The sequence below is a fragment of the Rhamphochromis sp. 'chilingali' genome (assembly GCF_963969265.1).
Source record: "Rhamphochromis sp. 'chilingali' genome assembly, chromosome: 2".
In the NCBI taxonomy this organism is placed as follows: domain Eukaryota; kingdom Metazoa; phylum Chordata; class Actinopteri; order Cichliformes; family Cichlidae; genus Rhamphochromis; species Rhamphochromis sp. 'chilingali'.
The window spans coordinates 57,373,111-57,400,886 of record NC_137930.1 but is presented as its reverse complement, the minus strand read 5'-3'; the positions used below and the strand labels follow the sequence as shown (position 1 = coordinate 57,400,886).

Sequence of the window (27,776 nt, the reverse complement as noted above, 5' to 3'; positions counted from 1 at the left end):
ATTGTGGGAATGTGGTAGAGTGCACCATCTATGCATGGTGCAACTGTTCTGAAATATTTTCCACAACTGAAGTAACTGGTTGTAATATGGCTCACCAAGTCATGGCCCAGTGGAGGCAGATTATCGACATGTCCCAGGTCAGCCTGGGCCTGCTGCACAGCCTGCATACTGCTGTTGATGGTCCCCATCAGGGCCTGCTGGGCTAGACTCTGACAGCAACAAACAACACAGACACAGTGTTTGCAAATGGCCTAACAAAAGGAGTCTGATTGCAAGATTGTGAAACTTTCTTGATCAGATTTCTTTAGGTCGCACATTTTTTCCTAAATGGCCCACAGGTTGGAAGCTACAGTTTCAGTTACTATCTGAATCAAAGCAAAAAAGAAAAGAAAAAACAGACCAGCATGTTTGTCAGCGCTTACTCACCAGTGGAGGCATGTGTCCTCTGTGCATTTGCCCTGTGGTGATTTGCTGCTGAGCAGAGGGCATAGTACCCATATTGAAAGTGTCAGGCCCGCCTATAGACCCAGACCGAATTATACCTGGAAGGGCTACCGAGCCGTGCTCCACACGGCCTACCCGATTGAACTGCTGCTGCAAAATTGTGGACCTTATTAAAAAATAAAAAGAAATAGAAAGCAGTAAGAAGAATTTTATAATTAATCACACCAAAACATTAACTTTATGTATTGTAAATAGACCGCATATTTGTAACATTTTTCAGTCTAATTGACCACTCAATGTACTTCATACTAGAAGCCACATTCACCCATTCACCTACATTAGGAGCACTGAGGTTTGGATCAAAACACCGATCATATGATTAGTGGCCAACCCACACTGTTTCCCAAGCCACAGCTGTTCCCTATGCACATTATATACTTGTACATGCTGTTGTGGTCAGAAGGTTACTTACACTCATCATGGGCATGAATGTCATAGTAACTTTGGCCTTCAAATGGTTTCTTTGAAGTGTTTTTTGTGAAGAGGAAGAATTGTAGATTTCTAAGTTGGGAAGGCCTTTTGGACCCGTTTCTAAACAACTGCATATTTAAAGATCATCATTTCAAACAAATTTCTGAACGAAGAAGAAAGAAGAAACAGCCACTTCACAAGCGCATGGCACAACATAGAAGAGCCACCTCCACGGGACAAGACTCAGCAGTCCATCTGCATCTAAAGGACAAAGGTCACTCTTTCGAGGATGCCAATGTTCACATTTTGGACAGAGAGGACAGATGGTTTGAAAGAGGAGTGAAAGAAGCCATTTACGTCCACTGTGAGCGACCATCTTTGAACAGAGGCGGTGGTTTACGACACCAACTGTCTGCCATCTATAATCCAGTTTTGAGATCCTTTCCCAGACGCCTTAACGCCCACTTTATTTTCTGATCTGGTGAAATGATTTAGGTTCTAGTTCTAACATTTAGTCTTCTTAGTTTCACCTCCGAAGACCCGAACTCTTTCATGGCATGCATTTTTAATTTTTCTTTGCTATTTGGGCTGATTGGGACCTGATGATTGTGTAAAAACAAAGAATTATCTTTTTACTCCATTTTGTAAAGGGCCTGATATCCACATGTGAGGACATTCGTTTATAAATTTCATTCGAACAGTGGCAGTATAATGTCCTTGTAAGTGGATATCAGAGCAAAATGTAGTATTGTGGTCCAGACAACCCAAAATGTGATGTCCGCATATTTGGACGCCAGGTCCTAGGAGGTTAATGATGTTCTTTCTGCTTGTGAGTTTTGCTATTTATATTCCTGTTCGTTAGTACTGTAAGAGTGTTACACACTCATTGTCTCATCTCTGAATAGTCAGCCTTTGTCTCTGTATTTGTTTACCTTTGGTCTTTGTCCAGTTTCATGCCAAGATCATAGGGCGTATATGTTTATCTTCTCATCTGTCAGGCTTTTAATCTGATCTTCTATCACATAAATTTACGTGTACGTCTAGACAAAATTTAAAAACTAAATTACTTGCATATGTAGGCATTTTAGAGTAAACTTTTCCCTTGTATTACTCAGGAGGATCTTTTTAAATAACTCTTCAAAATGATAATGTGACTGTTTCTAACTGAAATGACAAAAATGACAGAATTATAATTAAAACAATTATCACGCACCAACAACTGCTCCCACAGTACGCAGGCAACGTCAGAAGAAATACTGTACAAAAAAAAGTGTTTTCATGCCTAACTCAACAGATGCTCCTGACTCCACCAGTTAATTACGGCTTGTTTTGAGAGGCAGCAATTATGTTTTTGTACTGAGAACCACAACATGAGTCAATTGGTCCACAAGCAGCAGGAATATGATGCCCCATTCTGCCAGAGCGGTTTCACTGACAGCCATGTGGATTTCCAGTGATAACAAATTTCCAGATTCTATGTGACAGAGCCCTAGTCCAGCTGCTTTACCTCGATTTCCATCAGTCACTGAGCTACACTGGAAAATCTGGACAGACAGAAACCAAATAGGAAAAAAATACCTGACTAAAACAGCTTCTAGCAAGCTGTTTCTTTTTTTCTTTACCGGTGTGATATCTTGACCTCCAAATGATGCAACGTTTTTTTCCAAAATAAAATTATATTCTAGTAGCTTTACCCTGAGGCAGCTTTTATAAAAATCACACAACTACCCATTTAACAAATTGTATTCTGGGGTATCGAGAAGAGCATTAATGTTATTGTCTCAGGTATAAAGTGCTGTTTTTTGTGTTTAATTCTAACATCATGTCTCTCGGGGAGTACACTGCTGGGCAGGCAGAAATGTAATTACATGCACAATTAAACAGTAAGCTTTAAATTCATGAATAACTAGACTGTGTGAAGAGAATCACAATGGTCAGCATTTTTATACACTAGATACTACTCACTTCTTAGGGGAAACTGATTCCTCCAGCATGGTGGATTCCTCATCCCCCTCAAGGCCAAAACGATCCTTACTCTGCTTCTGCAGAGCGAAGTTTAACAGACACCAGTGAATACCGTGGGCCGAATATGTGAAGAGGTGGATGTATCTCATATTGATTCAGATAGATATGTGTTTTTATTTTATTTTCAACTACTTGCCTTTTTAAGAATGATGTCAATATAACCAGCAATGAGTTGGGATATCTGCTCTCCCTCTGTAGTCTGGACAGAGTAGTAGCTTTCCTGGTACTCTCCAAAATCCTTCGTAATGCAAGGAAGAGTCCAAAGATTCAGGGCAAGACAAGTTAGTCATTTGAAATTATTTTATAGTAACATCTACCCAAGACTGCAGAAATACTCTATTCATGATAAAACCCTTACTATCTGTGCATAGATTAAAAAAAACAAACAAAAAACCCTTACTGGGGCTGAATAAACATGGCAGTACCTTCCTCATTTCTGCTCTTAATGAAAAAAAAAAGTGACATGCTTCCACGGAGCATCCGATTTCTCCAAAGAGCTGATTAAAAATGAGATGTAGTGAATCTGAAAACTGCTCACTTCAAAGCGTTCCACAGAAACACGTGGGCGAGTATTCTTAGTTTAAATCAATGTTGGCAAATATACCTCAGAGTACTTTGCATAATCTATTAATCTTTAAATGGAGTAGACCCTTTCCAGTACAGAAAGAAAACAGCCAACAGCTGGTAAAGAAAATTGAAAAAGGTTTCAGATAAATAAAACATTCAAACACAGTCTCCCCCCGGGTATCTATTGTTAAGTCAGAAGAAATAGCCGGCTAGCAATGCCAAAAACCATTCAATATTGCAGTCTGAGGTCTCTACAATTTTTAGGATTCTGTTTGTATTGGAAAGTGAAGAAAAATGGGGGCAAGAGCAAAGAGTTGTATGTATCACACTCTGCATACAAATAATGCATAGGACTAGAAGTGTATATAACAGCACACTCTAAGTGGAGCTGAGGACACAGTACCAAGGTGAAACTCTTAGGGGAGGCTGCCCATCTCTTGACTGTTGTCAGTGGCCATTCCTGCACCACGTCCTTCGTCTTCTCATCCACCCGCATCACTGACTCTTTGGTTATCCCCAACAGCCGCGGGACCAGCTTATTTTTACCCTTCATCTTTTCCTGTCAAGTAAGAAAACATCAGACGACATTTATGTCAGTGCTTAAACACCTACACAGATGATTCATTCAAGGCGCAAATGCAAGATCATTGTTCCGTTCTCCCGATGCTGCCGTAATACACATGGCTGTGTCTGTGGCTTGAAGCCCCACTTGGAGGAGGAGAAGGGCAGCTGCGAAGTGACCCAGCAGAGTTCAGTCTTGTTTAACTGCTGCTTTATTGAGCAGGGTCTCCACAGACTGTCAGCACAGCAACATGCTATTCCACCAGCTCTCTGTCTGACCAGCTCCACTGCCCCACCACTATCTGCCCACTGAAAATCTATTACAGCTCACTTGAGACGCCAAGCCTACACTTGGCTCCCCTCCAAGGGGAATAGGAAGGACAAAACAAAAATTAGCAGTGAGCAGAGACGGGGAGTGCAGACTGCTCATGTTTAATGTGTCCAATCCTTTTGTTGTTTTTATCACAGGGTCAAAATGAAAAGCCCTGAGAACCACACAAAGGCCAATAAGTAGAAGAGCTTTTCAAGCTCACTGCTCTTAAACACAAGGACAGATAACATTATCCCAGTGATCATGATATCTTTGTGCAAAGGTTTATTAAAAACTTCCATTGTTTTAGGGTATGCCACCTCAATGTTATAATTACCAAGGCCGCATTCAAGCAGGAAGTGTGGTATTCTAATCTCAAGTGGAAAGTATAATATCATTTCAAACTTGATGGTTATCGGTTAGGGAAAATATGCTTCTTACTTTTCCCCCACGTGACACACACACATACTTACAGTAAAACAAAGCTTTTTGCCCTAAAACCTGCAGTGATTAGACACTCATAGGTGAGAAATGGAAGGTTACATTAAATGCTCCAACAAAGCCAGGCCTATGCTTTTGCCCTTGCAAGCGTCAAGAGCAGAGTGCAGCTGGAGTGAATTATTTAAGAGTCTTGAAACCTCCATCACTACATCTCCTCATCGAGCACAGACAGCGCTCGCACACATAGATGCACATGCACTCTTCCATGCACACAAAGATAATTTGAACCCTGCAGTGTACTTTAACTATGGGGCCAAACATTCCATTTATCGTCCATTAAGACCCCAGCAGACAACTGCACATTCACTCTTTTCCCTCTTTCCTGCAAGTCCGTAGCCAAATGGGCCGCTGTCAGAGAGCTTTAATAATACCTGCTGCAACTTTATCCCATTCACATGCTGCACTTCCATTCCACTTTTGTGTTTGCCAAAGCAGAACAGAGCAGAATTGCTATTGTCACAAGTATTTCACAGTGCTGAACTCCAAGCGCACACGCTTCCACTCCGATTCTGACTCTGATTTGTTGTGATAATGGGGCTTTTTGGTGTTTTCAGCAAGCTCTCATTCCTGTGTGACAACACTCTGCATATTGGGGCAGCTTTCTGGTCGTAGCTGCCACTCTTTAGAACAAAAGCATTGCATGCCTGTATCATTAAATTAACATTTGTTTTAGGTTTTAGTTTCATATCGCTGGACTGCATTTTTTACTAGCACATTTAGTAACAACGGGGAAAGAAACAAATACACCAGTTTAGCCAGATTATTTAAAGCTTTACTTAAATAAGTTAAATCTAAAAGGTATAACAATCCCTCATCAACTGTAACTTATGAAAGACCCAATTACAATTAACCTTATTTTGTGAGAAGGTGAGGATATTTTTATTTTAATTGTATAAAAATGTATTTTTTGGGGGGGAAAAAAGCCTGCTAACGCTTACCTTCACGAGAAAGAAGGACACTCCATATGTCTGGAGGGACCTAGCAAGCTTCACATACTTTACTTTTCCTTCTATCTCAGACATCTCTCCACAGTTTTTATGTTCCTGGAAAACAACAGTTACATTTCCAACTTAAACCTATCAGTACATATGTAAATATGCTTGAAATGTCATGTACTGGCTGTTATGTAAGTATTTTACACCTCAACAGAGAACACACTACACTTTTTGCATGCTGCATTTGAGAAGTGTAATGTACATACTTGGAATATTTTCTTCTCGGCCCCTCTCTGCTTGATATACTCTTTAGGTAGGAACTCCTTCAGGCTACGGAGACAAATGACATTTTAACTGGTTTCAGCTACAGGCATTTCCTTTTTCTAACATACCTCTAATTATGAGGTCATTTTTGCCTTACTGCCTACATATCAGGAAACAGTTGTAACAGCTGACATCACCCCTGAGCTTTCCATGGGAGGAAATCCCTGAAGTAACAACCATTACTGATGGAAGGGAATAGCTACCATACAGCTGAAATAAGCCTGTGTATAAAAGTACAGCATGTGCTAAACAAGTATTCTGAATCTTCGTATCAAGGCATCTTCTTCATAATAAAAACTTACTCCAGGAATCCAGGCTTGTGCTTGTGCTCCACGTGGGGTCCGAACTGGATCTGAGCCTGGATCCCCGCAAACTCACATGCTTTATCAAAGGAGACAGGGTGGGATCCATTCAATATATCATCTCTAGCCTGGAGGAGACATGAAAAGAGGTATGGGTGGATAAGTGTAAGGCAGTAACACACATCCAGGAAATAGACCACGAAGACACGGGAATGCTCCACAATTCACCCAAACAGAGCTCTCCAATGAACAATTCATTGTGCGCTTTGCGTGCACTGTAGCATCAAGAATGAAGTCTTCTAAGTGACTAAGTGCATTTCTAGAGAATATACATCATATCTCAGACTAAGGCACACAGGGGAGCCAAATAAAATTTGTTTGTGACAATGAAAGCAATTCTGGCGGCTTTCAAATGTAACAGTTTCGAGTATTTGTCATCACACTCAGTTATGTGTTATTAAAAAGGAAAGGATATCGCAAAAATGCACCAGTTTTTCACAGTACCCGTCTGCATCACAGAATGGTCCTCAGTATGGTGTTAAGCAATCTAATGAAGGATTTTTTTTTAACCCTTATGTCTGTTTGGTGCTACTGAGATGTCATTTATGATTCAATACATTTTCAGGCTCTTTATAATATGTATACCTTTTAGGGTGACACAGAAGCAGAAGCCTTTCTGTATAATGCTTGTACCTGTGTGCTCCAGGGGGCAGTCAGCTTTGCCCCCTGCTCTCTCTCTTTCGAGTTCACTGTAGCAAATTTAATCGCCGCAAAGCTGAGAGGCCTCCATCCATGCTCTTAGCATTAGCATATCAGTACACAGCGTGGACTTGATACATTCTTACGTCCCATTACATCAATGAAACACTAAGCAGCAGCTCACTGCTGTAATGAGAACAACAATCTCCTCTACTCACAATCAAGTCTTTTCCCAAGTGCAATTCACTGTGGAGTACATAAGCTCTTGCTGGACACAGAAGACACTCTAAAATTAGCCCTCACACATGCCATTCACTCCGCTACACACTGTTCACTGTACACCGAGTTTTCCTTCGACCAGTTGGTTCACAAGTATTTAGAAAAAATATTTAGGTGGCAATTGCACCAGACGATCATGGAGAGGTATTACAATGTGTAAAGCATAGTTCATCCATCCATCCATGTGTGTGTGTGTACTGGTATTTATTAAGTAAATAACAAATTCATGTTTTTATACCTAATTTTGAGTGGGTATGTACACTGGAGTTGTCTGATAAGTCAGAAATTAATCAAGCGTAACATTAAACAACTAAAAGAAGTAATTAATTAGAAAATAATAAGATGCTTTACAGTTTTTTCTGCTATTTTGTAAAACGGTAAATTTGAAAATTCATTCATAACAACCATAATTATATTTTAGCATTAAAAATATACATTTCATTAGACGTTGCGCATTCTGGTTGATTAACCGTTAAAGAAACATAAAAAATAATCTTGCTAATTATTTTTTGCTGTTAATTTAGAACAGCTGTGGCATGCACATGGTATTTCATTTATGTTTTTATTTAATTTTTCTTTAAACAAAATCTGATTTAGAAAAACTTAATGGGGTTTCATATCAGTGGATACTAAACCCTTACTTAAATGAAAGTGAAGGTTGACTGCAAATCCAAAGTATGCTCTTCACTGTTCCTCAACGCAATGAGATAAGGGAGTCAATATTCAGCAGAGTAAATGTAACAGCTGTCACTCAGCCAGAAACCAAAGTGGGTTCATCCTCAATTGCTGTTTTGGCTCAGAAATGATGGCTCGACTCTCAAATAATCATCAATCAGAATATTACTGTTGGATAATATAACTTGTATAGTGAGGTAAATATCTGGTGTCACTGTATTCAATGTAAATACAGCATGCTGTTTAGCCTGTAGTCGTTTCATTGTGTACGTGCATTACTGGAAATTGACAGGCACACAGCTGCATGTGAGCTAGTGATGGCGAATTATGAATGAAGCTGATTTTTATGCATTTCATTACTAGTTTTATACTTTCTGTAAGAGCTGACCATTGATAAAGAATTAATTGACAGTGGCTGATTTCAGATTACCGGTAATGGTCACATTAGGCACAGAACCAGTCGGATAAATATTATACCATATTTGTAAAAAGGCAACAGAGTGAAGACAGACCCCGAATTTCTCGAAGCAGATATGGTAAGTGATACAAGAACTGGTTTTAGTGAAGCACAAGACATCAGAAGCTGTGACACATACAGCCTGAGGCAACAACGCTGAGGTCAACTGTTCCACTCTGGCCAAGCAGAGCAGACAGCACACATAGCCCCAAAAATAAATGATGGCAAAAGGTATATAGTCAAATAGCAGTGCTTGACTGAAATATTAAAACCAGTTAAAAATAATGGATTCCTTTTTCCTCTTCTCTTTCTATATGTATTGTGCGGTAAAGGTTGAATTGACCCCTAAAATATCAGCATTATAACTGTGTTACATCCTGTAGAATATCAAGTCCTGAAGACAAATTCTTAACCTGACCCTGTGCTGAAATATGCCAACTTTTGACACATGTAATACATCTGATTAAGTGATCAAGGGTTAAATGTAAAAGCAAAACTCAGTGGGTGATACTATTGCTATGGAGATTTATGCTGGTTTTAGGATAAATACAAAGGGAGCGGTCAAGTGGTAAAGAAGATTACTCTTTTACTGGCAGAGCTTTCATTAATGTTTGTGTGAGAGTGCGTGTGCGCGCGTGTGTGTGTGTGGGCATAATAGGGTGTTTGAGTTTGAAATCATGTAAGCTTAAAATCATGAATACATATATGAGATCACTGCAAATATGCAGGAGGGTCCTGTCAAATAGTGACCAGCAATGATGTCATGAACTACATGAACAGTTACACAATAATAGTACAGAGTTTCTAAGAATTGCTGGAATTATGAATGACAGAGGGCGAAGAGGAACATTTGTAGGCTAAAAAAATTCAAAAAGGAACACTGAGAAAGAGCAAGAGCAGCCTGTGGTATGATCCACTCTTCTGGCTGTGTTCGGTCTTTTTAACACAATGACAAATTAGAGCTCCTGCCTTGTGCCGAGCCAAGTGCGTGCGCGCGTCTGTGTGTGTGTGTGTGTGTGTGTGTGTGTGTGTGTGTGTGTGTGTGTGTGTGTGTGTGTGTGTGTGTGTGAGAGAGAGAGAACGCGGGAAAGATAGACGGGGGAGGGCAAGGGCAGGGGGCGGAGTTGTTATTGTGAAAGGAAATATGAGCCTGTGTTGAGAGGAGAGCATGATACACACAGTGTTGTAATGTGTGCCAGGGTAACAGGGTGGGGATGTATGCGACTGTCAGAATGTGTAAGCGATGGAAAGGGAGTGGAGACAGAGAAACTGCAAAATAAGGAAATGGAGGGTACAAAAAAATAGAGGCAACAACAGGAACAGACAGATAGAAGGGAGGAGAGCATCTGTAGCAGACAGAGAGGGTGGATGGCAGGATGTCAATTCTGAACATATTCAAGAACTTCCAAGGAAGGAGGAACTGAAAAGACGGGAGAGTCAAATATAAATAACTATATATGTATAGATACATTTCAGCTGCGATATACATCTCTGCTGCTTTCAGAGATTATGCATTTTTGTGAGGGGGAGCATCCAATGCATTAACACTACTCTCGAGCTCTCCCTCAATCTCAGAGGGTACATCTGTACAGTATGTGTGTTTGTCTGGGCACTCCACACCCTGCTGTTCATCTCCAGATGTCAGTGGGGGGATTTCCTCCCTACTGGCTAGTGATGTGTTTCTGGAGTACATGTCTGTATATAGAAAAACATGTTTATTTGTTATTTGTTTACAATTAAAAGGTGATTTAAAGCTGCAATAATCAATATTTCATAGAAATAGTGGATTTTTAATAAAAGCCTTGTTTGTAGTGACAAACCCTGACAGGCTCTGTAGTTCCATTCAGCTTAATGGAGCATTTTAGCTTCTTTTAATTCCCTGTTTTGTTTTATACTGTGTGCGAATACTCTGCTTTTGATTTACGCTCGCTGCTCTCATCAGTGAAAGCATTTAGCATCAGCGTACATGCATGCTGATGCCAGAGCCATTCCCCGAGCTGCTTCACGTCCTATTAATTCCATTGTACGGAAATTGGCGGCATTTTGTCCAGAGGCTTGCAGCGCAGTCCCTCAGTAAACAGGAGTGAAGGGAGTTAAATAAATAATAATTTCTTTGTGCAAAAAGGGCTACAGTTTATTTCATATTTAGCAAATGTACACCTAATCTTTAGAATTAAAATAAACCAAACAATGCTAATCTCATTTTGTTTGTTTTGGTCTGACAGGAAAACCGAAATTTGCACATAAAACCTTATCATTCTTGTAACGGATGAACGGTTGCTTAAGGAATTAACACATGACTTCTGTCGACAACACATGATGTGTAATGTACTTGCATTTAGGCGAAAGTGCTAGCCACTGCACTCCAGTGGTATGCAAATGTTAGGTGTATAATTATGTAGCATGTACAACATGCTGTTGCTTGTCTAATGTGTGAAACCTAAATGGCTCATCCCATAAAGTGGTTTGTAGTGTCCCTGATAGAAAAAGAAAGGTATTTTATTAGTTTAAAATACTGTAAAAAATCTCAAACTTGAGCTATACTGCCTTAATCACATCTCTCCAGTTTTTTAATCCCATGAATGTTACATTTCATAGGGGGCACTACAGTGCTGCAGTGGTTAGCACTGTGTTCTCAAGAAGGTCTTGGGTTTGAATATACAGTGGCTTGCAAAAGTATTCGGCCCCCTTGAACTTTTCCACATTTTGTCACATTACAGCCACAAACATGAATCAATTTTATTGGAATTCCACGTGAAAGACCAACACAAAGTGGTGTACATGTGAGAAGTGGGGAAAAAAAAATCAGACATGATTCCAAACATTTTTTACAAATAAATAACTGCAAAGTGGGGTGTGCGTAATTATTCAGCCCCCTTTGGTCTGAGTGCAGTCAGTTGCCCATAGACATTGCCTGATGAGTGCTAATGACTAAATAGAGTGCACTTGTGTGTAATCTAATGTCAGTACAAATACAGCTGCTCTGTGACGGCCTCAGAGGTTGTCTAAGAGAATATTGGGAGCAACAACACCATGAAGTCCAAAGAACACAGCAGACAGGTCAGGGATAAAGTTATTGAGAAATTTAAAGCAGGCTTAGGCTACAAAAAGATTTCCCAAGCCTTGAACATCCCACGGAGCACTGTTCAAGCGATCATTCAGAAATGGAGGGAGTATGGCACAACTGTAAACCTACCAAGACAAGGCCGTCCACCTAAACTCACAGGCCGAACAAGGAGAGCGCTGATCAGAAATGCAGCCAAGAGGCCCATGGTGACTCTGGACGAGCTGCAGAGATCTACAGCTCAGGTGGGGGAATCTGTCCATAGGACAACTATTAGTCGTGCACTGCACAAAGTTGGCCTTTATGGAAGAGTGGCAAGAAGAAAGCCATTGTTAACAGAAAACCATAAGAAGTCTCGTTTGCAGTTTGCCACAAGCCATGTGGGGGACACAGCAAACATGTGGAAGAAGGTGCTCTGGTCAGATGAGACCAAAATGGAACTTTTTGGCCAAAATGCAAAACGCTATGTGTGGCGGAAAACTAACACTGCACATCACTCTGAGCACACCATCCCCACTGTCAAATATAGTGGTGGCGGCATCATGCTCTGGGGGTGCTTCTCTTCAACAGGGACAGGGAAGCTGGTCAGAGTTGATGGGAAGATGGATGGAGCCAAATACAGGGCAATCTTGGAAGAAAACCTCTTGGAGTCTGCAAAAAACTTGAGACTGGGGCGGAGGTTCACCTTCCAGCAGGACAACGACCCTAAACATAAAGCCAGGGCAACAATGAAATGGTTTAAGTCAAAACATATCCATGAGTTAGAATGGCCCAGTCAAAGTCCAGATCTAAATCCAATCGAGAATCTGTGGCAAGATCTGAAAACGCTGTCCATCTAATCTGACTGAGCTGGAGCTGTTTTGCAAAGAAGCAAGGATTTCAGTCTCTACATGTGCAAAGCTGGTAGAGACATACCCTAAAAGACTGGCAGCTGTAATTGCATCAAAAGGTGGTTCTACAAAGTATTGACTCAGGGGGCTGAATAATTACGCACACCCCACTTTTCAGTTTTTTATTTGTAAAAAATATTTGGAATCATGTATGATTTTCATTGTCTGTGAAGGTTCTCAGTCATCCAGGTCATCGTAGTCAAAGGAGCTTGCAAAGAAAAGTGTCTGGACTTCTTTAAGTTGCTTGAAGACGTTTCACCTCTCATCCGAGAAGCTTCTTCAGTTCTAAGGTCAAATGGTGGGGAGTCCCAGATTTAAACCTAGTGGGAGTATCCCCCCAAAGAGGGACAAAAGGACCCCCTGATGATCCTCTAATAGCCTGAGCCAAGGTGGGAAACTGGGCGTGGGTCCCAATCAGCCAGAGTTTCGGGTGAGCTCATTGTGAAACCTGGGCCCACCTTATCATGCGAATTCCTGAGGTCAGATGGCCCAGGATGTGAGTGGGCGTTAAGGCGTCTGGGAAGGGAACTCAAAACTGGATTATAGATGGCAGAGAGTTGGTGTCGTAAACCCCCGCCTCTGTTCAAAGATGGTCGCTCACAGTGGACATAGATGGCTCTTTCACTCCTCTTTCAAACCATCTGTCCTCTCTGTCCAAAATGTGAACATTGGCATCCTCGAAAGAGTGTCCTTTATCCTTAAGATGCAGATGGACAGCTGAGTCTTGTCCTGTGGAGGTGGCTCTTCTGTGTTGTGCCATGCGCTTGTGAAGTGGCTGTTTGGTCTCTCCAATGTAGAGGTCTGGGCATTCCTCGCTGCACTGTACAGCATACACCACATTTTTGAGTTCCCTCCCCAGACGCCTTAACGCCCACTCACATCCTGGGCCATTCATTCCACTTCTCACGTGTACACCACTATGTATTGGTCTTTCACGTGGAATTCCAATAAAATTGATTCATGTCTGTGACTGTAATGTGACAAAATGTGGAAAAGTTCAAGGGGGCCGAATACTTTTGCCAGCCACTGTACTGGGAGGGTTGGGAGTCTGCTTGTTCTCCTGGTTTCGTTAACTGGCAATTCTAAATTGGCTGTAGGTGTGAATATGAGTGGTTATCTATCTGTGTTAGCTTTGTGACAAAGTAGCGACCTGTCCAACATGCACCTTGGCTTTTGCCCTACGACAGCTGGGATAGGCTCCAGCCTGCCTTAAATGAATTGGATAAGTGGAAGAAAGTGAATGGATGGATAGAGCTCTATCAGACCGTATTCATTATGCATTGTGAGCAATGCCAAGCAAACAGAAAGTTATAAATAGTAGTAGGACAGAGTTATTCAGAACTTTTTCTGCCGCAGACATTAGCCAAACAAAAATATTACTTTCATCATCCGGTGATCAAACTTTCCGTGTTGTTGTGCTGTTGTATTGTAAGAGCGAAGAAACAAGTCAAACCTGTCGGGACCACATCTAAGCTAACCACATTTCAGTCTGTCGGGGCCTGGTCAGAAGTTACAGGCACAAAGACGACACAGTTATTGGGTCCTGTGTCTGAAATATTTCATATGCTTGGTTATTATGGGCCTTACATTGGGGGGGGGGGGGGGGGGGGGGGGTTCAGGTCTCTCTCTTATTGTTCTCTCTTTTGCTATCTTATTATAAAGATGTGTGTAACAGGTTTACCTGAACATAGAGCAGGTTTAGCTGAACAGGATCCCGTGAATCCACATTCTGGTCTGAATAGAAGAACTTGCGCCTGAGCAGTAGAGTCTCACTTTCCTCCACCCCCTGTTCTCTGAATGTCCTGCTGTGGTCCAGCCAGTTCACTGCCCAATCAATACACATGCTCCATTACTAAATACATCAAAATGAACAGGCATTCAGTTTTACAAAGATGTTACTAGAGGAGGATGGTAATAGTGAAATTAACCAGGGATTTTGAGAACTGCAGACCCGTCAGCTTTGACAAAAAATCTACCAAATTTAATACTGGGAAGTGAAAATCCTGACGGGCCGTGAAGAGTCTCATTTGCATTATTTTCTGCTGAGACGAAAGCTAGTTGAAGGTTGATTTATACATTTGCAAAAACATTTTTGGTGTCCTCTGGGGGAAAAAGATAACACAAAATTAATTAACTTTCATATGTCAATGCAATAAATTTGATTCGAGTGATAAAGTACACGTCCATATGATGGTGTTGAGTCAGATGGCTGCCGTAAAGCCATCAAGATTCCAGTAGCATTTTGGCTTTTTCAAGCTTGCACTCACAGTCGTCATCTGTGTGAAGTTTTGCTTTGAGCTTTTCCATCTTCCTTTCATCTCTCAGCAGCAGGGTCCTGTCTTTCTTCAGTGTCCCCATCCCATCCTCCTTCTTATCCTCTGGCACCTCTTGAATGAGGGAGTATTCCTCATAGTTGGTGATTCCTGAAAAGTTAGCCAGGGAGTTTTTTTTAGGAGGTGGAAATGCTTCAAGTAAGTGGTTCAATAATCACGACAGAGAAAAGCATCACTGCAATACTGTTGCAACTCTCTTTTTATCCATTTCTCTTTGCTTTGAAACAGAAGTTCAGGAAAGCTGGTATAGAGCCAGCAAAGTAAAATTGAAGCTGAAGAGGAGAAGAAGCCAAGCAGAAAGCCCTACTCTAAATAAACATTTTCCAATAAAGCTATCTGCCAGACACACATCCCTCTCTTCCTCACCCAATTAGGCATGGGAGCAGCTCATTGTAATTGAAATATACAGCTTAGGGAACACCTCTATGACAAAGAGTGACAGCATTTTCTGGGCATTAGGAAGAATACTTAAGTCGCTGATTAGAAACAAGCTTGTTTTATCCCGATGAATCATGTCCACATTGGTCTAAGCAAAACACCATTAGGACTTTATCAAGCATAGACAAATATGCTTTTCAAATACAAACTAAACAGCACATGATAACATAGTCTCCTAATGTAGCTGAAGATGAAGTCAGTGGTATGCCTTTGACTAAAAATAAAACAGAAGATGAATAATTTAAGCTTTGGGTGGTGGCATGACATGATTAATCTTCACCGAACTCATAGCACAGATACAAACCTATTCTACTGCATATGGTGACGAGCAGCTCGCCAACTGTTTTTGAGTCATCCACCATGATAGTTTTAATGGCACCATCCAGCATCTTGATCTTCTGTGGCCTTTGTTTCTTCTTATACTCCAAGACATCCTGAGAAAACAGCAAAGGAAACGCGATGACATCCACAGCCCTACTAATCATCCTCAGCCGTAAACTGCCGCTTCCAGCAAGCTGGGAGGAATAAGTGTCTCGGCTTCCACTAGAAAATATAGATCACTTTAAGAACCCATAACTGACACTGACAGTTCTCCACCCAGGACTATATGACTAAATCTTACTCCGTTTCGCAGCATGTAGTAATCCAGGGTTCTTCCAGACTCGAGCCAGATTCCTTTCCTGGGATCATCGTCAGACAGGAAGAGGCCATAATCCGAGGCTGAAACAGAAAAAGCAACAGAGAATACAAATGTAGAAGCCCATAAAGTTCCATTATGTAACTCGGCTTCACCAATCATCCTCCAACCTTGTCCTGTCTGGGCTTCAGGGACTCTCTCTCTGATGATTCTGCAGGCATCATACACAGGGGTGGACGGTTCAAACTGCATCGTCTTCACCACATTGCACTGGCGCACGCAAATCTTCAACGATAAGGCCACCATCTTGGTGGGTAGTATAACGGCCTTGCGACCGACCTATACTCCTGGAAGACACAGAAGGAGAGATTGTGAAGTCATATCAATGCTCCAATGTGTTTGCGTCTATGTCAACAGGTCATTATTAAAACGCGCTCTCCAACAACACTCAGGTCAAAACTGTGAAAAGGAAATCTCAGGGGCCGAATAGAACACCTAAAGGCGCAGAACAAATCCTCACAATTACCTCCTGCGGGGGCATTTTTACCTGGAATTGAATGTGCATTGTGCTCTGCCTTAGCAGCTCATCATTTCTGAGTTGTTCTGATATTAAAGTGTTACCCCAAGAAGAGCTTCTGCCTGATTGCAGTATATGTAAAATTAGCTGAACTAAGGCAAGAAACATAACCTTTCAGGAGAAGAGTGCGGGGAAAAGAAGTGCAAATCTCTCTAATTGGCAAGAATAACGGAGACAAGTCAAAACACCCCCCACCCCTGCATCATTATTCTCACTTCTCCCTGTTCGCACTCTCCTCCGGAAGAAGACTTCAGTGTGAGACAAATCAGTGGGTGTCTTATCATTTACTGCTATTAGGGTGAGTCAATTCTGGTATTCTTAGGCGTGTGCAAAAAAAGGAAAGAGACTGAGTTCCTCCAGCTTTCCTTGACCTTCAATTTTACATAGAGATGAATGAAAAAATAAAACGACCTATAGCCTGGGTAGTTTATCGGCAATGGCCTGATAAATCCATTTAAACCTGGAGACATTCATACTGCTGATCTAAATATTATATATCCAGATATTTAGCTGAAAATCAAAAAGAGACACATTTATGCTCTGAATTAACACTTGACTATCTGATGTTTTTTTTGATTATATGTTCTAAAATGTACTGTGACACCAAAATAATTTTTAGTATTTTATTCCATGGTTGAATATAAAGGCAAAAGTTCAAGTCTTCACACTGACAGGATTCAGACTTCAGCCACACTCGGAAACAATGAGTTTTTTTGTGCTGAGCCACAGTCCCCCTTTGAGTCGAAGCAGAGAAAGTCTGCGAAGTAAATTTTCTATAATGATGGCATGAATGAGACAGTCTGTGATGGAGCCTCTGTCATAGACGTGAGTTCCTCTCCAATAGCTCCTTTCCTTCTACGAGTTTTTCTTCAAACAAAGTGGAAAAGATGAGCACAAAGAAGAAGGGGTAATGGCGCCGCATGAGCTCTCCTCTATGCAGGCTGGTAGAGAAGTCCCACTGAGTTTTTGTCATCCAGCACTTCCACAGATACACTCTTCCAGACAAGCAGCAAGAGACCCCCAGACTGACGATACAGCAGGCTCCGTGGCATCTCCCACCACACGCTAAATATAAGGAGGGAGCAGAAAATGTTTGCATTTTTGTGGACGTTTCTCAAAACAGAGGCCGTCTCATCCAAAAAGCAACAGTTACCTGTGATGACAAATACTTTGTGGAGACTGGGTCTGCAGAAACAGTCGCTTTAGTAAGTTGTCAGTAGCATCGGTGACATCAGAGAGTAAGTAGTGCCGAAACCACATGATGAAATCCAGAAGGATAATGATAATCCCTGAGCTTACAGTAGTGTGAGAGAAAATTTTTCACTTAGATCCTCATGCAAACACTCGAAAGCATTCAACACTTCTTCAGTTCTGCTTTCGAGAAAAGATGAGACAAAACTCACAGTCATGGTGAAAAGAAAGCACACCCTCTGTCAGTGAAAACTCATCCTGGATTTTACGAGGCCTTAAAATTAGGTCAGTGCAGCCTGAGACGAACAACGCCTGACATATCACACTGTCATCGTTTGTTTAACTAACATTAAGGCAAAATGGAAATGCATTGTGTAAAAAAATAAGTGCACCTCATGATTCAGTAACTTGTAGAATCACCTTTAGCAGCAGTAACTTGAACTAATTATTTTTTAAATTACTTAATAAGTCTTGCACATCATTGTGGAGGAATTTTGGCTCATTCTTCTTTGCAACATTGTTTCAGTTCATGGAGGTCTGCAGCCATTCATTTATGCAGAGCTCTTCTAAAATCTCGCCACAGAATTTCAATCAGGCTGAGGTCTGGAATTTGACTTTTCCCACGAATAATTTTTCTGATTGTAGAATAATTCACTTCAAATTGTTTTGAGATGGTCTTATAACCCTTCTCAGACTGATGGGCAGCAATTGATTCTATAAGATCACCGCTGATGTTTTTCCTCCTTGTCATTGTGTTAATCCACTCCTGAATGCTGCAGTAAGCAAAATGCCAAAACATCTGCTCTTACAGTTGTGGCGACGCTGATAATTACTTAATGATGTGGATCTGATTAACAGCACCTGGCTGCTACTTAACCCTTTAAATTCCTATTTATTCTCAGCAGTAAGGATGTGCATGGACTGCTCCTGAATTTTGGTTTAGATTGTATAATAATGACACAGTGTAATATGTCATGGGTCATCTGAAGTTGTATTTATCCAATTCCAAGACCCACTAAGGACCAGACCATACTTATATGTGTCCTGGTACATAAAACCTTAGAATTTAAGGAGGATATACTTTCCTTTTTTATCAAGACTGTGTGTGCCTCTCTGTTCAACCTCATATTCTTGTATTTTATCACGCTCACTAAAACAGCACGGTAGACAAACATTTCTGTAATTTCATCTCCCTTGACCATCACTAGTCCATCAGCAGAGTCCTGCATTAGATTAGGTTTGTTTGCTCCTGCAATTATTAAGACATGAAAATGGCCAAAGAGCAGCTTGCTGGGGAGTCTGAACGTGTACAATTCAATAGAGATGATGGAAGTCAGGAGCCATCTGGAGAGGATACAGCTCTAATGACTGACTGTAACACCAGCAGCAGAGCAGAACCTGAGAGCTACAACTGCTTGGATTATTGCACAAGTCTGTCACAGAACAACTGAGGAGGTGGCTAGACAGAAAACAATATTGGGCCTAATCAGACCTGATTTTATAAATGCTTCCAAACAAAATGAAAAACCTGACGCAGAATGAGGCTTAAAAGAAGTGCGAATGACAATCCTTGAAGGATAACGTAACACTACGGCACATTGCTCTCTGAAATGATTGCTTTAGGTTGACAAAACCTTCTGAAAAAGAAACAAAAAAAAAAAAACAGTGGCACAATGATAAATATATATATATTTTATTAATTTACAATAGCTTTTTCTTTGAGTATAAAATATTTCCACACAGTGCCACAGGAGTTTCAAGGTCACTCCACTGCAACTTACAACACTGGAAAGACCGAAATTATTTCTTTGAATTTTTTTCTGCTGCATTTGTAGAAAAGTCACAGAAATAGGCATGCAGATGCAAACCACTCTTATTCTACTTACACAATCAGCAGCTATTACTGTGAGCATAAAAAACAGCCACTCTGGGATAAAAGGTAGATTACAGGGCAACTCTAAACTAAGCACTGCTATTGTAAAGACCAACAATTAGATTTTAACAAGCTGGAATGCAAGTGAATGTAACTCTGGAGCGAAGCCGTCAGTAAAACAGCAGGTAGTGTAGCTATATAGTATGCATTATTATCTTCAGCCCATGGTGTATTATTATTTTGAAAGGTAGATGTTGTATGAATGGAGAGCTGAGAGTAATTCCCGACTTCAGCAGTTCTCAGGACTGTTCAAACAGCAGCATTAAAGCATATGTGCAATGAGAAAATGTTAACTGGCTAAACCGCTCCACACCCCACCTCCTCTGCCACCTCTTTACATCCTGCATTGACACTCAGCAAAACATCAGCCTTTTATCCCTGCCTGACTGAAAGCAAGGTCAGTTCCCTTCATGTCCACTGTATGCCTCTGGATACCATCTGGAGCACGGAAAGTTCAACAGCAGGGCATGTAATGGCAAGAGAGGGCCTTTTTAATCAGCTATGGAGTTAAATTCTATATCTCAGCAATTCACAAACTAAATTTATATTTAGCTCCACAAACTGAGAGCAACCAAGCTCAGATGTGTTACAAAGAAAACAGGCAATAATCAGCCACCATAAATACTGTACATCTTTATTATGACTTCATTTACAACAAACACAGTGCAGACTTTTTAAAATAGGCAATATTCAAAAGATAGCGTTTCATTTTTCACCTTCTCTTGAAAATGTAGCTATCAGGCTACTCCAAATATGTATATACACTATGGTATTCACTAAAGTTAGCACTGTAAAGTCAGCTAAAGCTAGCCGGTACACTGGTGAAAAACAAGCAATCAGAGGACAAATCAGTTAACATAATGACAAAAGTTGTAAAAGATCCTTATGAAAGGTTATTTAATTTAAATGGACTAGCCCTTGTATAGTGTCTTTCTACTCAGTTGAGCACTCAAAGCTCTTTCTACAGCTGTCTCATTCACCCATTCAAACACACATTCCATTGTTCGCACTCTGTTTGATCCATTGGGAGTAACTCAGGTCTGCTATCTAGGGTGCTTTGCATGCTTCTGCATGCAGACTGGAGAAGTCAGGGATCCATTCACTGACTGTCCAGTTGGTAGACAACACGCTATACCACTTGAGCCACCCCGTTTATTATATACAATCTTATATCATAATTACTTTTTGATTTGTTTTCCAACAAACTTTACAACAAAGTAGGAAATTCCTGCATACACTGCAGGATTTGCTCTTCAGGTTTGCCAACCTTTATATGCTTTATACATTAATAAAGTTAATATGGGAGAAGTTTTCAAAAGTCAAAGAGAAAACATTGGAAGACATTTTCTTGTTAGATGACATGGCTACTGAATTTAGCGTGGCCAGCTGGGCTTAGGGATAGCAGACTTACTTTGTGTTGAGCAGGCAGATGAGGTGTTGCAAATTCAAACAACAGAAAAGAAAGAAAAGAAAAGTACATTCTGGAAGCTCTTTGTAAGCCATCCAATGTTTCATGTATAAACACTGAAGTATGTCCCAAAAAGATGTAAAGAAACAGAATAAATTTCTGCATAGAAGCACCTCACTAAAGAAATTACAGATGATTTTGATTAGCAACTATAATTACATGCCTTCTTACAGTATCTGATTACAGCTACATTCATTCATTCATTCGTTCATTTTCAGGCACAACAAATACCTATATTGAACATAAAATGCACAAAACAAAAAACAAAAATTGCCTGAAAAAGGAGTGGGACAAAGAAAACTTATTAAATCCCACCCCTATACTCACTCAGCAACAAAAAAAACAATAAACTTCCCGCAGCTACGCCCATCATTGCATACAGACCCATCAACAGCCCCGGGCACATACAAGCATCTAAACAGCAGCTCGCAAACAACAATTAGAGCCTTCATAACTGAATACAGAATATATAAATTATAAATTGCATTACCACAGGTAACAGGCAGTAATAACTACAAGTAACAAACACATATACATATACATGCATATATATCTACACACACATGTAGATATATGTACATACATGCGCACACTTTTTTTTTTTTGGAATCCATACCAGCAATGGTAAGAGAACAGACATTACAGAGCACACTAAAAACCATCATTGAGTATACTGTGACCAGACCAACTGTTTGTAGAGAAATTTAAATCTATCAATCGAATATTTTTGCATTGTTTCAATTGTAAACTCAGACTGTTCCAGATTTTCACACCCCATACAGACACACGAAAACCTTTACGGGTTGTTCGAGTTCTGGGTAATTTGAATTCTCCAAAGCCTCTCACATTATAAACCTTTTCTCGAATTTCAAATCTAGTTTGTAAATTTGCCGGTAAAAGTTTAGTAAAAGCTTTATACAACCAGATCCTGGAATTTAAGTAACTTTGCCTGAAGAAAGAATTTGTGAGTATGATCTAGATAACCAGCCCTGTGAATAATACGCAGTGCTCGTTTCTGTACTGTGACTAATGGATTAGTTGTATTTTTATATGCATTTCCCCACACTTCCACACAATATGTAAGATATGGAAGAACCAGGGTACATTAATTTTATAATTCAATTACTCTATTACATATAACCAGTTACTCTCCAACACTAAAAACAATAAAGACTTCTTGGCAAGTGACCACTGGAGAGCAGCATGAGTTATGGTTTTTAACCTACCTCCACTGCACTTATATACCTTCATGCACCGATTACAAAATACCCTACCCCAACCACTGGCGTTAGGCGACTAGAGACATGGTCGCTGTAGTAAGCTGAAATTGTGAAACTTCCTGTGCTGGCTGTGTGACTTCTATGCTGTAGCAGACAAGAAAACCAGAGATTCTGATGTCCATATGAAACAGACATTAAAGAAACAAAAGTAGCACCAATAAGGATCTCGAGCGGCCACTTCTTGCTGTTGCAAAACAACTGAGACCCTTTCCACAGTAAGATATGATGCATATTGTTGCTTTAATAGCCCCAGGTTATTCATCTGAAAATCACATGGAGCCACAGAGACACCCTTTGTTCAGCTGAAGCTAATATGGTACACTGATGCAAAAAAAATTAAATACTCAAGGAATGCCAAAAGAATGATGGGTGGGGCATATTTGCTCTATTCTTTGAAGGAATATATAGCTCAACAATACAGTAGTACACTAGGTTTACATGTCTTGCAGAGACTATATCAAATTTTGTATCAAGGTGTCCTTTCGCCCATTTCCATGCAGAAAGAAAGTCACTGCACCAATCTGAATGCAATTCAAATAATTAATAAGTCAAAGGCTTTCATCTAACCCTTATCATTTCCTCCACATGTTTCATAAATGAATTAATCATTGCTCATGCAGGACATAGCAATCAATGGACAGCATGATAAAGCTGCACTGACCCTTGCTATTTTAAGTTCAGCATGATTACTATGAACAAGCTGTTATAAGAGGTTTGCACAGTACTATTTTAACTAATGGGCTGGTAGTCAAGCAGTGCTTGTTGATTACGATTAAAAAAAGCATTAGACCCAGAGTCTAAAATGAGAGACATTCACAGTTACATCAACTTGTTTTTTTCCAGCTACATTTATAAAAGAACCTTGCAGCTGTAACCCATTGTGTGGACTATAGGATTTGCTCTTGGGTGATGCACACTGCTGTAATGCAATTTGTGGGTACAGATACTGACAGAAATTATGATTCTTGTCCTTGTTGTAAGAAGGGAGAGAACAGCTCCTCTTACACTAAAAATATCCAGTGAAGTAGAGCGTCCTCCAGCAGCTCTGCTTCAAAAGGATCCACAGCAGAAACAGAACAATACATCTAACACTTTCTCCTTTATTTTTAAAAGCAAATGGCATTCACTTACACTTGTAGCTGACAGGGAGTAAAAAAAAATTAAAAAAAATCTTTACAGTTCTTTATTCTATTTCAAGGTTAGACAAGCACTCAATACATTAGCTGGTAAATTGAGAACTTGGGCAAGTGCATCCTTATGCCAATTCTTCTAAGTTACACTGACATGTCATTACGTTAGGAGGTCCAGCAGTTTGGACTCAGTACAACACAGAAAATATTCTGAATGTACCATCCCTCATTTAGAGATTTGAAGAATTGGCTTCCTAATCAATGGAGGCAGAAACAGCTTCTGTAGGAGGAGAACTCCACCCTCCCAGCTGGACTCAGTCAACCAGTGAGTTGGTCCTTTAGTCAATCAGTCAGTCAGTCAGTCCTTGAGCCATTCACTAAGTTGGGAGACTGACTGTGAGTTGGCCTGGCTTCGCAGTGGGAGCGGTTAACTGTGGCTCGGGCAGATGTTGCCCAAACATTTTTATTTTATGACATACACTGATGGATACAGATCAGTCCCCAGCAGAAAATCTTACCCCACAATGATTTCATTATCATTGTCAAGCACAGTTTTAGCCATAAATCTCTTAATGAGAATTTACACTAAGTGGCCTCTACTCCACTGGCCTACATCTGCTTTTTGTCTGATAACAACTATGGCAGACAAAGTGATGCAATAACATGAAATGGGAACTATGTTGGGAGTCAGTAGTTCAGCGTTGTGAAATTTCAAACGAACATAAAAATAGAGCAAAAGTGATGTAGAAAATTTCCTTTAAGTACCAAAATTTAGAAAAATATTTAATTATTTAAAAATGGTAATAATTAAAATCTGCTATCCACTACCCTGTTAATGAGCAGCACTTAGCTCATGCCGAGGAGTGAGTAACAAGTAAATTCTTTACAGATTTATCCAATGTCACAGATACATATTTGGGTACGTGATCGCTGTATTTATGATTATTACGACTATAAAATACAGAACAGGTGTTTGTCAAGTACATTCAACCACTCAATCCACGCAGGTGTGCCTATTATGCACTGCTCACTGCCGACCATATGGTGGGTTTGAGGGTTTCCAGATTGAACATATTTTTCTATGTTCAGTCTGGAAAGCATTAATTCTACACAATTAAATCCAGAATATAATTTAAAACCAGAAAAATACAATGGATGTTTTTTTGTTTGTGTTTTAATAATCCACAAATATAGTTGAATTATTCTAATTTGCCCAAAAAAAAAAAAAAAAGCACTTCAGCATTGTAAAAAGCATTTCATCAGAAAGCTCATGCTGATCTTAATAATCAAACTTGGTTTTACTGTTAGTATCACTACATAGATGTTTCAGCTCAAGTAGCATAGGCTTGGTGGCCAATGAGTAACATATGGCAAGAGGCTGGATTTACCCTGGACAGGTTAGCAGCCCATCACAGCTCTAACATGGAGACTTAACCATCCCCGCTCACATCCACACCTATGTCAAATTTAGAATCGCCAATTAACCTGACACGTAAGAGGAATCCAGAGTATCCCCAGGAAACCCCCACACACACACAATGCAAACATGCAAATGTCCACATGGAAAGGTTAGACACGCTGTAGTCAGCCAAAAACTAACATGTTCTTCTCCTGATATCTACTGTACAATCAATAAAAATAAATAAATAAAGAAACATTTAGATTCCTCAAATCAGTCAATATTCAGAACCTCAATGAACTTTGCGGCAGAGTTCAAAAGCCCAAACCTTCTCACCAAAGTTATCATGGAATTTTGGATTTTTACCAAGAGTTCGTCCATTATTAACAGTCAGAATCAGTGCAAAGCCACCAATACAGAGATCAAGTAATATCCAAGCATCATTTTGATCAGTCAAAACCAAACTTGAATTGTGACTCAGGGTTAAGTAAATACAAACAAATACAAGGCCCACCATCTAAAGGAATCTTTAAGAGAACTGACACAGATGAACTCTTACAGAAATTTAGTTTTAGCTTATTACAGCTAGTTGAAATCAGTGTAGAAGATACATATTTCAATAAAAGTAAAAAAATAATATTGAAATGGCTGTATTGGCTCAAACACTTTCTAGATCTTGTCAAAAAAACAAAACAAAAAACATCTCTCTTCTCGCTGTACAGGCTGGTGCCTACTGCTTTGCCCTCTGATTGCTGCTTTCAGCTATAATCTTGTGTTTAGTTGCTGCTCACAGAAAGAAAACCAAAAAAAAAAAAGTATTGCCTCTCAGTTCTAACATCTCATCTCTGTGGTCCCAGCGGCCAGCACAGGTAAAAGAACGACACAAGCAGACTGCTTTTCATTTTATGTCAAAAAAGGACAGTTTCATTCTAACAGTTTCAACAGGTACCTCTAAACAATCTGGGCTGATCACAGTTTGTCACTTGATGGACATCTCCTACTTCACATATGCATTTTTGCACTCATACTTTCAGTTTTTGATGGCATCACCCTGCCATTTACGCTGTCATCTGAGACGTGTCTTGTGTGCAACAGTAATAAAACTGAGTTTTGTTATGCAATCAACTACCTCACTCAGCTCATCGGAGGAGATATAATGGATGGAGAAAACCTCATTTTCTGCTGTATAAAATGAGGTTTGTTTAATTAATGAGGGTCACTTCAACATGGGACAACGGCGACACTTTAGACAGAACATGAGCACCAACAATAACTGATCTGCACTACATTCCCAAACGTATTCACTTACCCATCATTGAACTCAGGTATTCCAATCACTTCCTTGGCCATAGGTATATAAAATCAAGCACCTTGGCATGCAGACTGCTTCTACAAACACGTGTGATAGAATGGGTCGCTCTAGGGAGCTCAGTAAATACTGTGATAGGATGTCACCGGTGCAACAAGTCACTACTATATATCCCACAGTCAACTGCTATTGGTATTATAAGAAAGTGGAAGCAAATGAGAACAATGGAAACACGGCCATGAGCGCGGTCATTGCAGAGTGTGCAGAGGTCGCCAACTTTCTTTCAGATTCGCTCAAGACCATTGCATAGAGAGTTTCATGGTTTCCACAGAAACAGCTACACCCAAGCCGTACACCCTAAACTTAATGCAAAGCTTTGGATGCATTGGTGTAAAGCACGCTGCGATTGAACTCTAGAGCAGTGGAGATGTGTTCTCTGGCGTTACAAATCAAGCTTCCCTGTCTCGCAATCTGTTGGATAGTCTGGGTTTTGGCGGTTGGGAGGACAACTTGTCTGACTGAACTTTGGAAAGTGGAAAGTTTGTTGGAGGGGCGATTATGGTGTGGGGCTCAGCCCTTTAGTACCAGTGAAAGGAACTCTTAATGCTTCAGTATACCAAGATATTTTTGAAAATTTCATGTTCCCAAATTTCCGGTAACAGTTTGAGGTTGGCACCTCCTGTTCCAACATGATTACACACCAGTGCACAAATAAAAATCCATAAAGACATGGATAAGTGAGTTTGGTGTGGAAGAACTTGACTGGCCTGCACAGAGTCCTGAACTCAACCCAACAGAACACTTTTAGGATGTTCTCACATATTAAACCCTATGGATTAAAAATGGGATGTCACCTTAATGAGCAATACAAAGTCAAATAAACAGTGTTTTTGTACCTCTAACAGGCACAACTGGATTTTATCCAGATCTTAATGTCCTTTTGATAAGCTTGAATGACATCAGCAGAATGGGCGATCCTAGACAGATCTTAACTCTCGACTGTAATTTGTGACCTTTAGCAAAACGCTGATGAATGCTAAGTTGATGCCAACTTAGTCAATGAGACAGTACATGCCGCTGAGCCCTGTGCAAATTGAGGGTCACACAGAAGAAAAGGGCAGAGTCAATTTGAATGAACCATTTCAACTACTGCTCTCTAATAACACCCTGTATAGTATGCAACCTTTCTAAACACAAAATAAATTTCAGTACACAGCAAAGTTAAACCGAGTCAGAGGGTGTGTTCTTATAGATTCTTTCATCCATATTTTTCAAACATTCTGCTTTGATAGTAGGAATACAGTATATACCAGTGATAAACTATAACACAATTTTAGAACTGGGAAGATTAAGGGGTAGCAAGGAAAAACTCCACAGATGTGACAGTAATTAGTGGAAGAATAAGTAAGTACAAGGCCGACACGGCTCATGAAATCCTTGCATCACAATTATAAAGGTCACAATTAAGATGCCAACCCCACTCTAAGTTTCTCAACACCAGTTTCTCTCCTCCCTTCCAACACCATACACCAGCATCAAACATATGACGTCTTTCCAGCTTGCAAGAGCTGTCTGCT

At 40.3% G+C, this 27,776-nt stretch overlaps 1 protein-coding gene across 4 annotated transcripts in view; it reads right to left on the bottom strand.

The window, feature by feature from the left end:
- tln2b (talin 2b) overlaps positions 1 to 27,776 on the bottom strand; it is a 96,415-nt gene that overhangs the window by 39,943 nt on the left and 28,696 nt on the right. For all 4 annotated transcript variants that reach the window (XM_080874700.1, XM_080874702.1, XM_080874703.1 and 1 more), the window contains exons 2-14: positions 16,083 to 16,259; positions 15,898 to 15,995; positions 15,580 to 15,709; positions 14,772 to 14,927; positions 14,186 to 14,328; positions 6,441 to 6,568; positions 6,081 to 6,144; positions 5,818 to 5,922; positions 3,911 to 4,066; positions 3,077 to 3,178; positions 2,881 to 2,957; positions 427 to 610; positions 96 to 209 (exon numbers count right to left, since the gene is read on the bottom strand). In XM_080874700.1, the coding sequence (XP_080730826.1) occupies positions 96 to 209; positions 427 to 610; positions 2,881 to 2,957; positions 3,077 to 3,178; positions 3,911 to 4,066; positions 5,818 to 5,922; positions 6,081 to 6,144; positions 6,441 to 6,568; positions 14,186 to 14,328; positions 14,772 to 14,927; positions 15,580 to 15,709; positions 15,898 to 15,995; positions 16,083 to 16,218 (1,593 nt within the window). In that variant the 5' untranslated portion in view covers positions 16,219 to 16,259. The remainder of the gene's footprint in view (positions 1 to 95; positions 210 to 426; positions 611 to 2,880; positions 2,958 to 3,076; positions 3,179 to 3,910; positions 4,067 to 5,817; positions 5,923 to 6,080; positions 6,145 to 6,440; positions 6,569 to 14,185; positions 14,329 to 14,771; positions 14,928 to 15,579; positions 15,710 to 15,897; positions 15,996 to 16,082; positions 16,260 to 27,776) is intronic.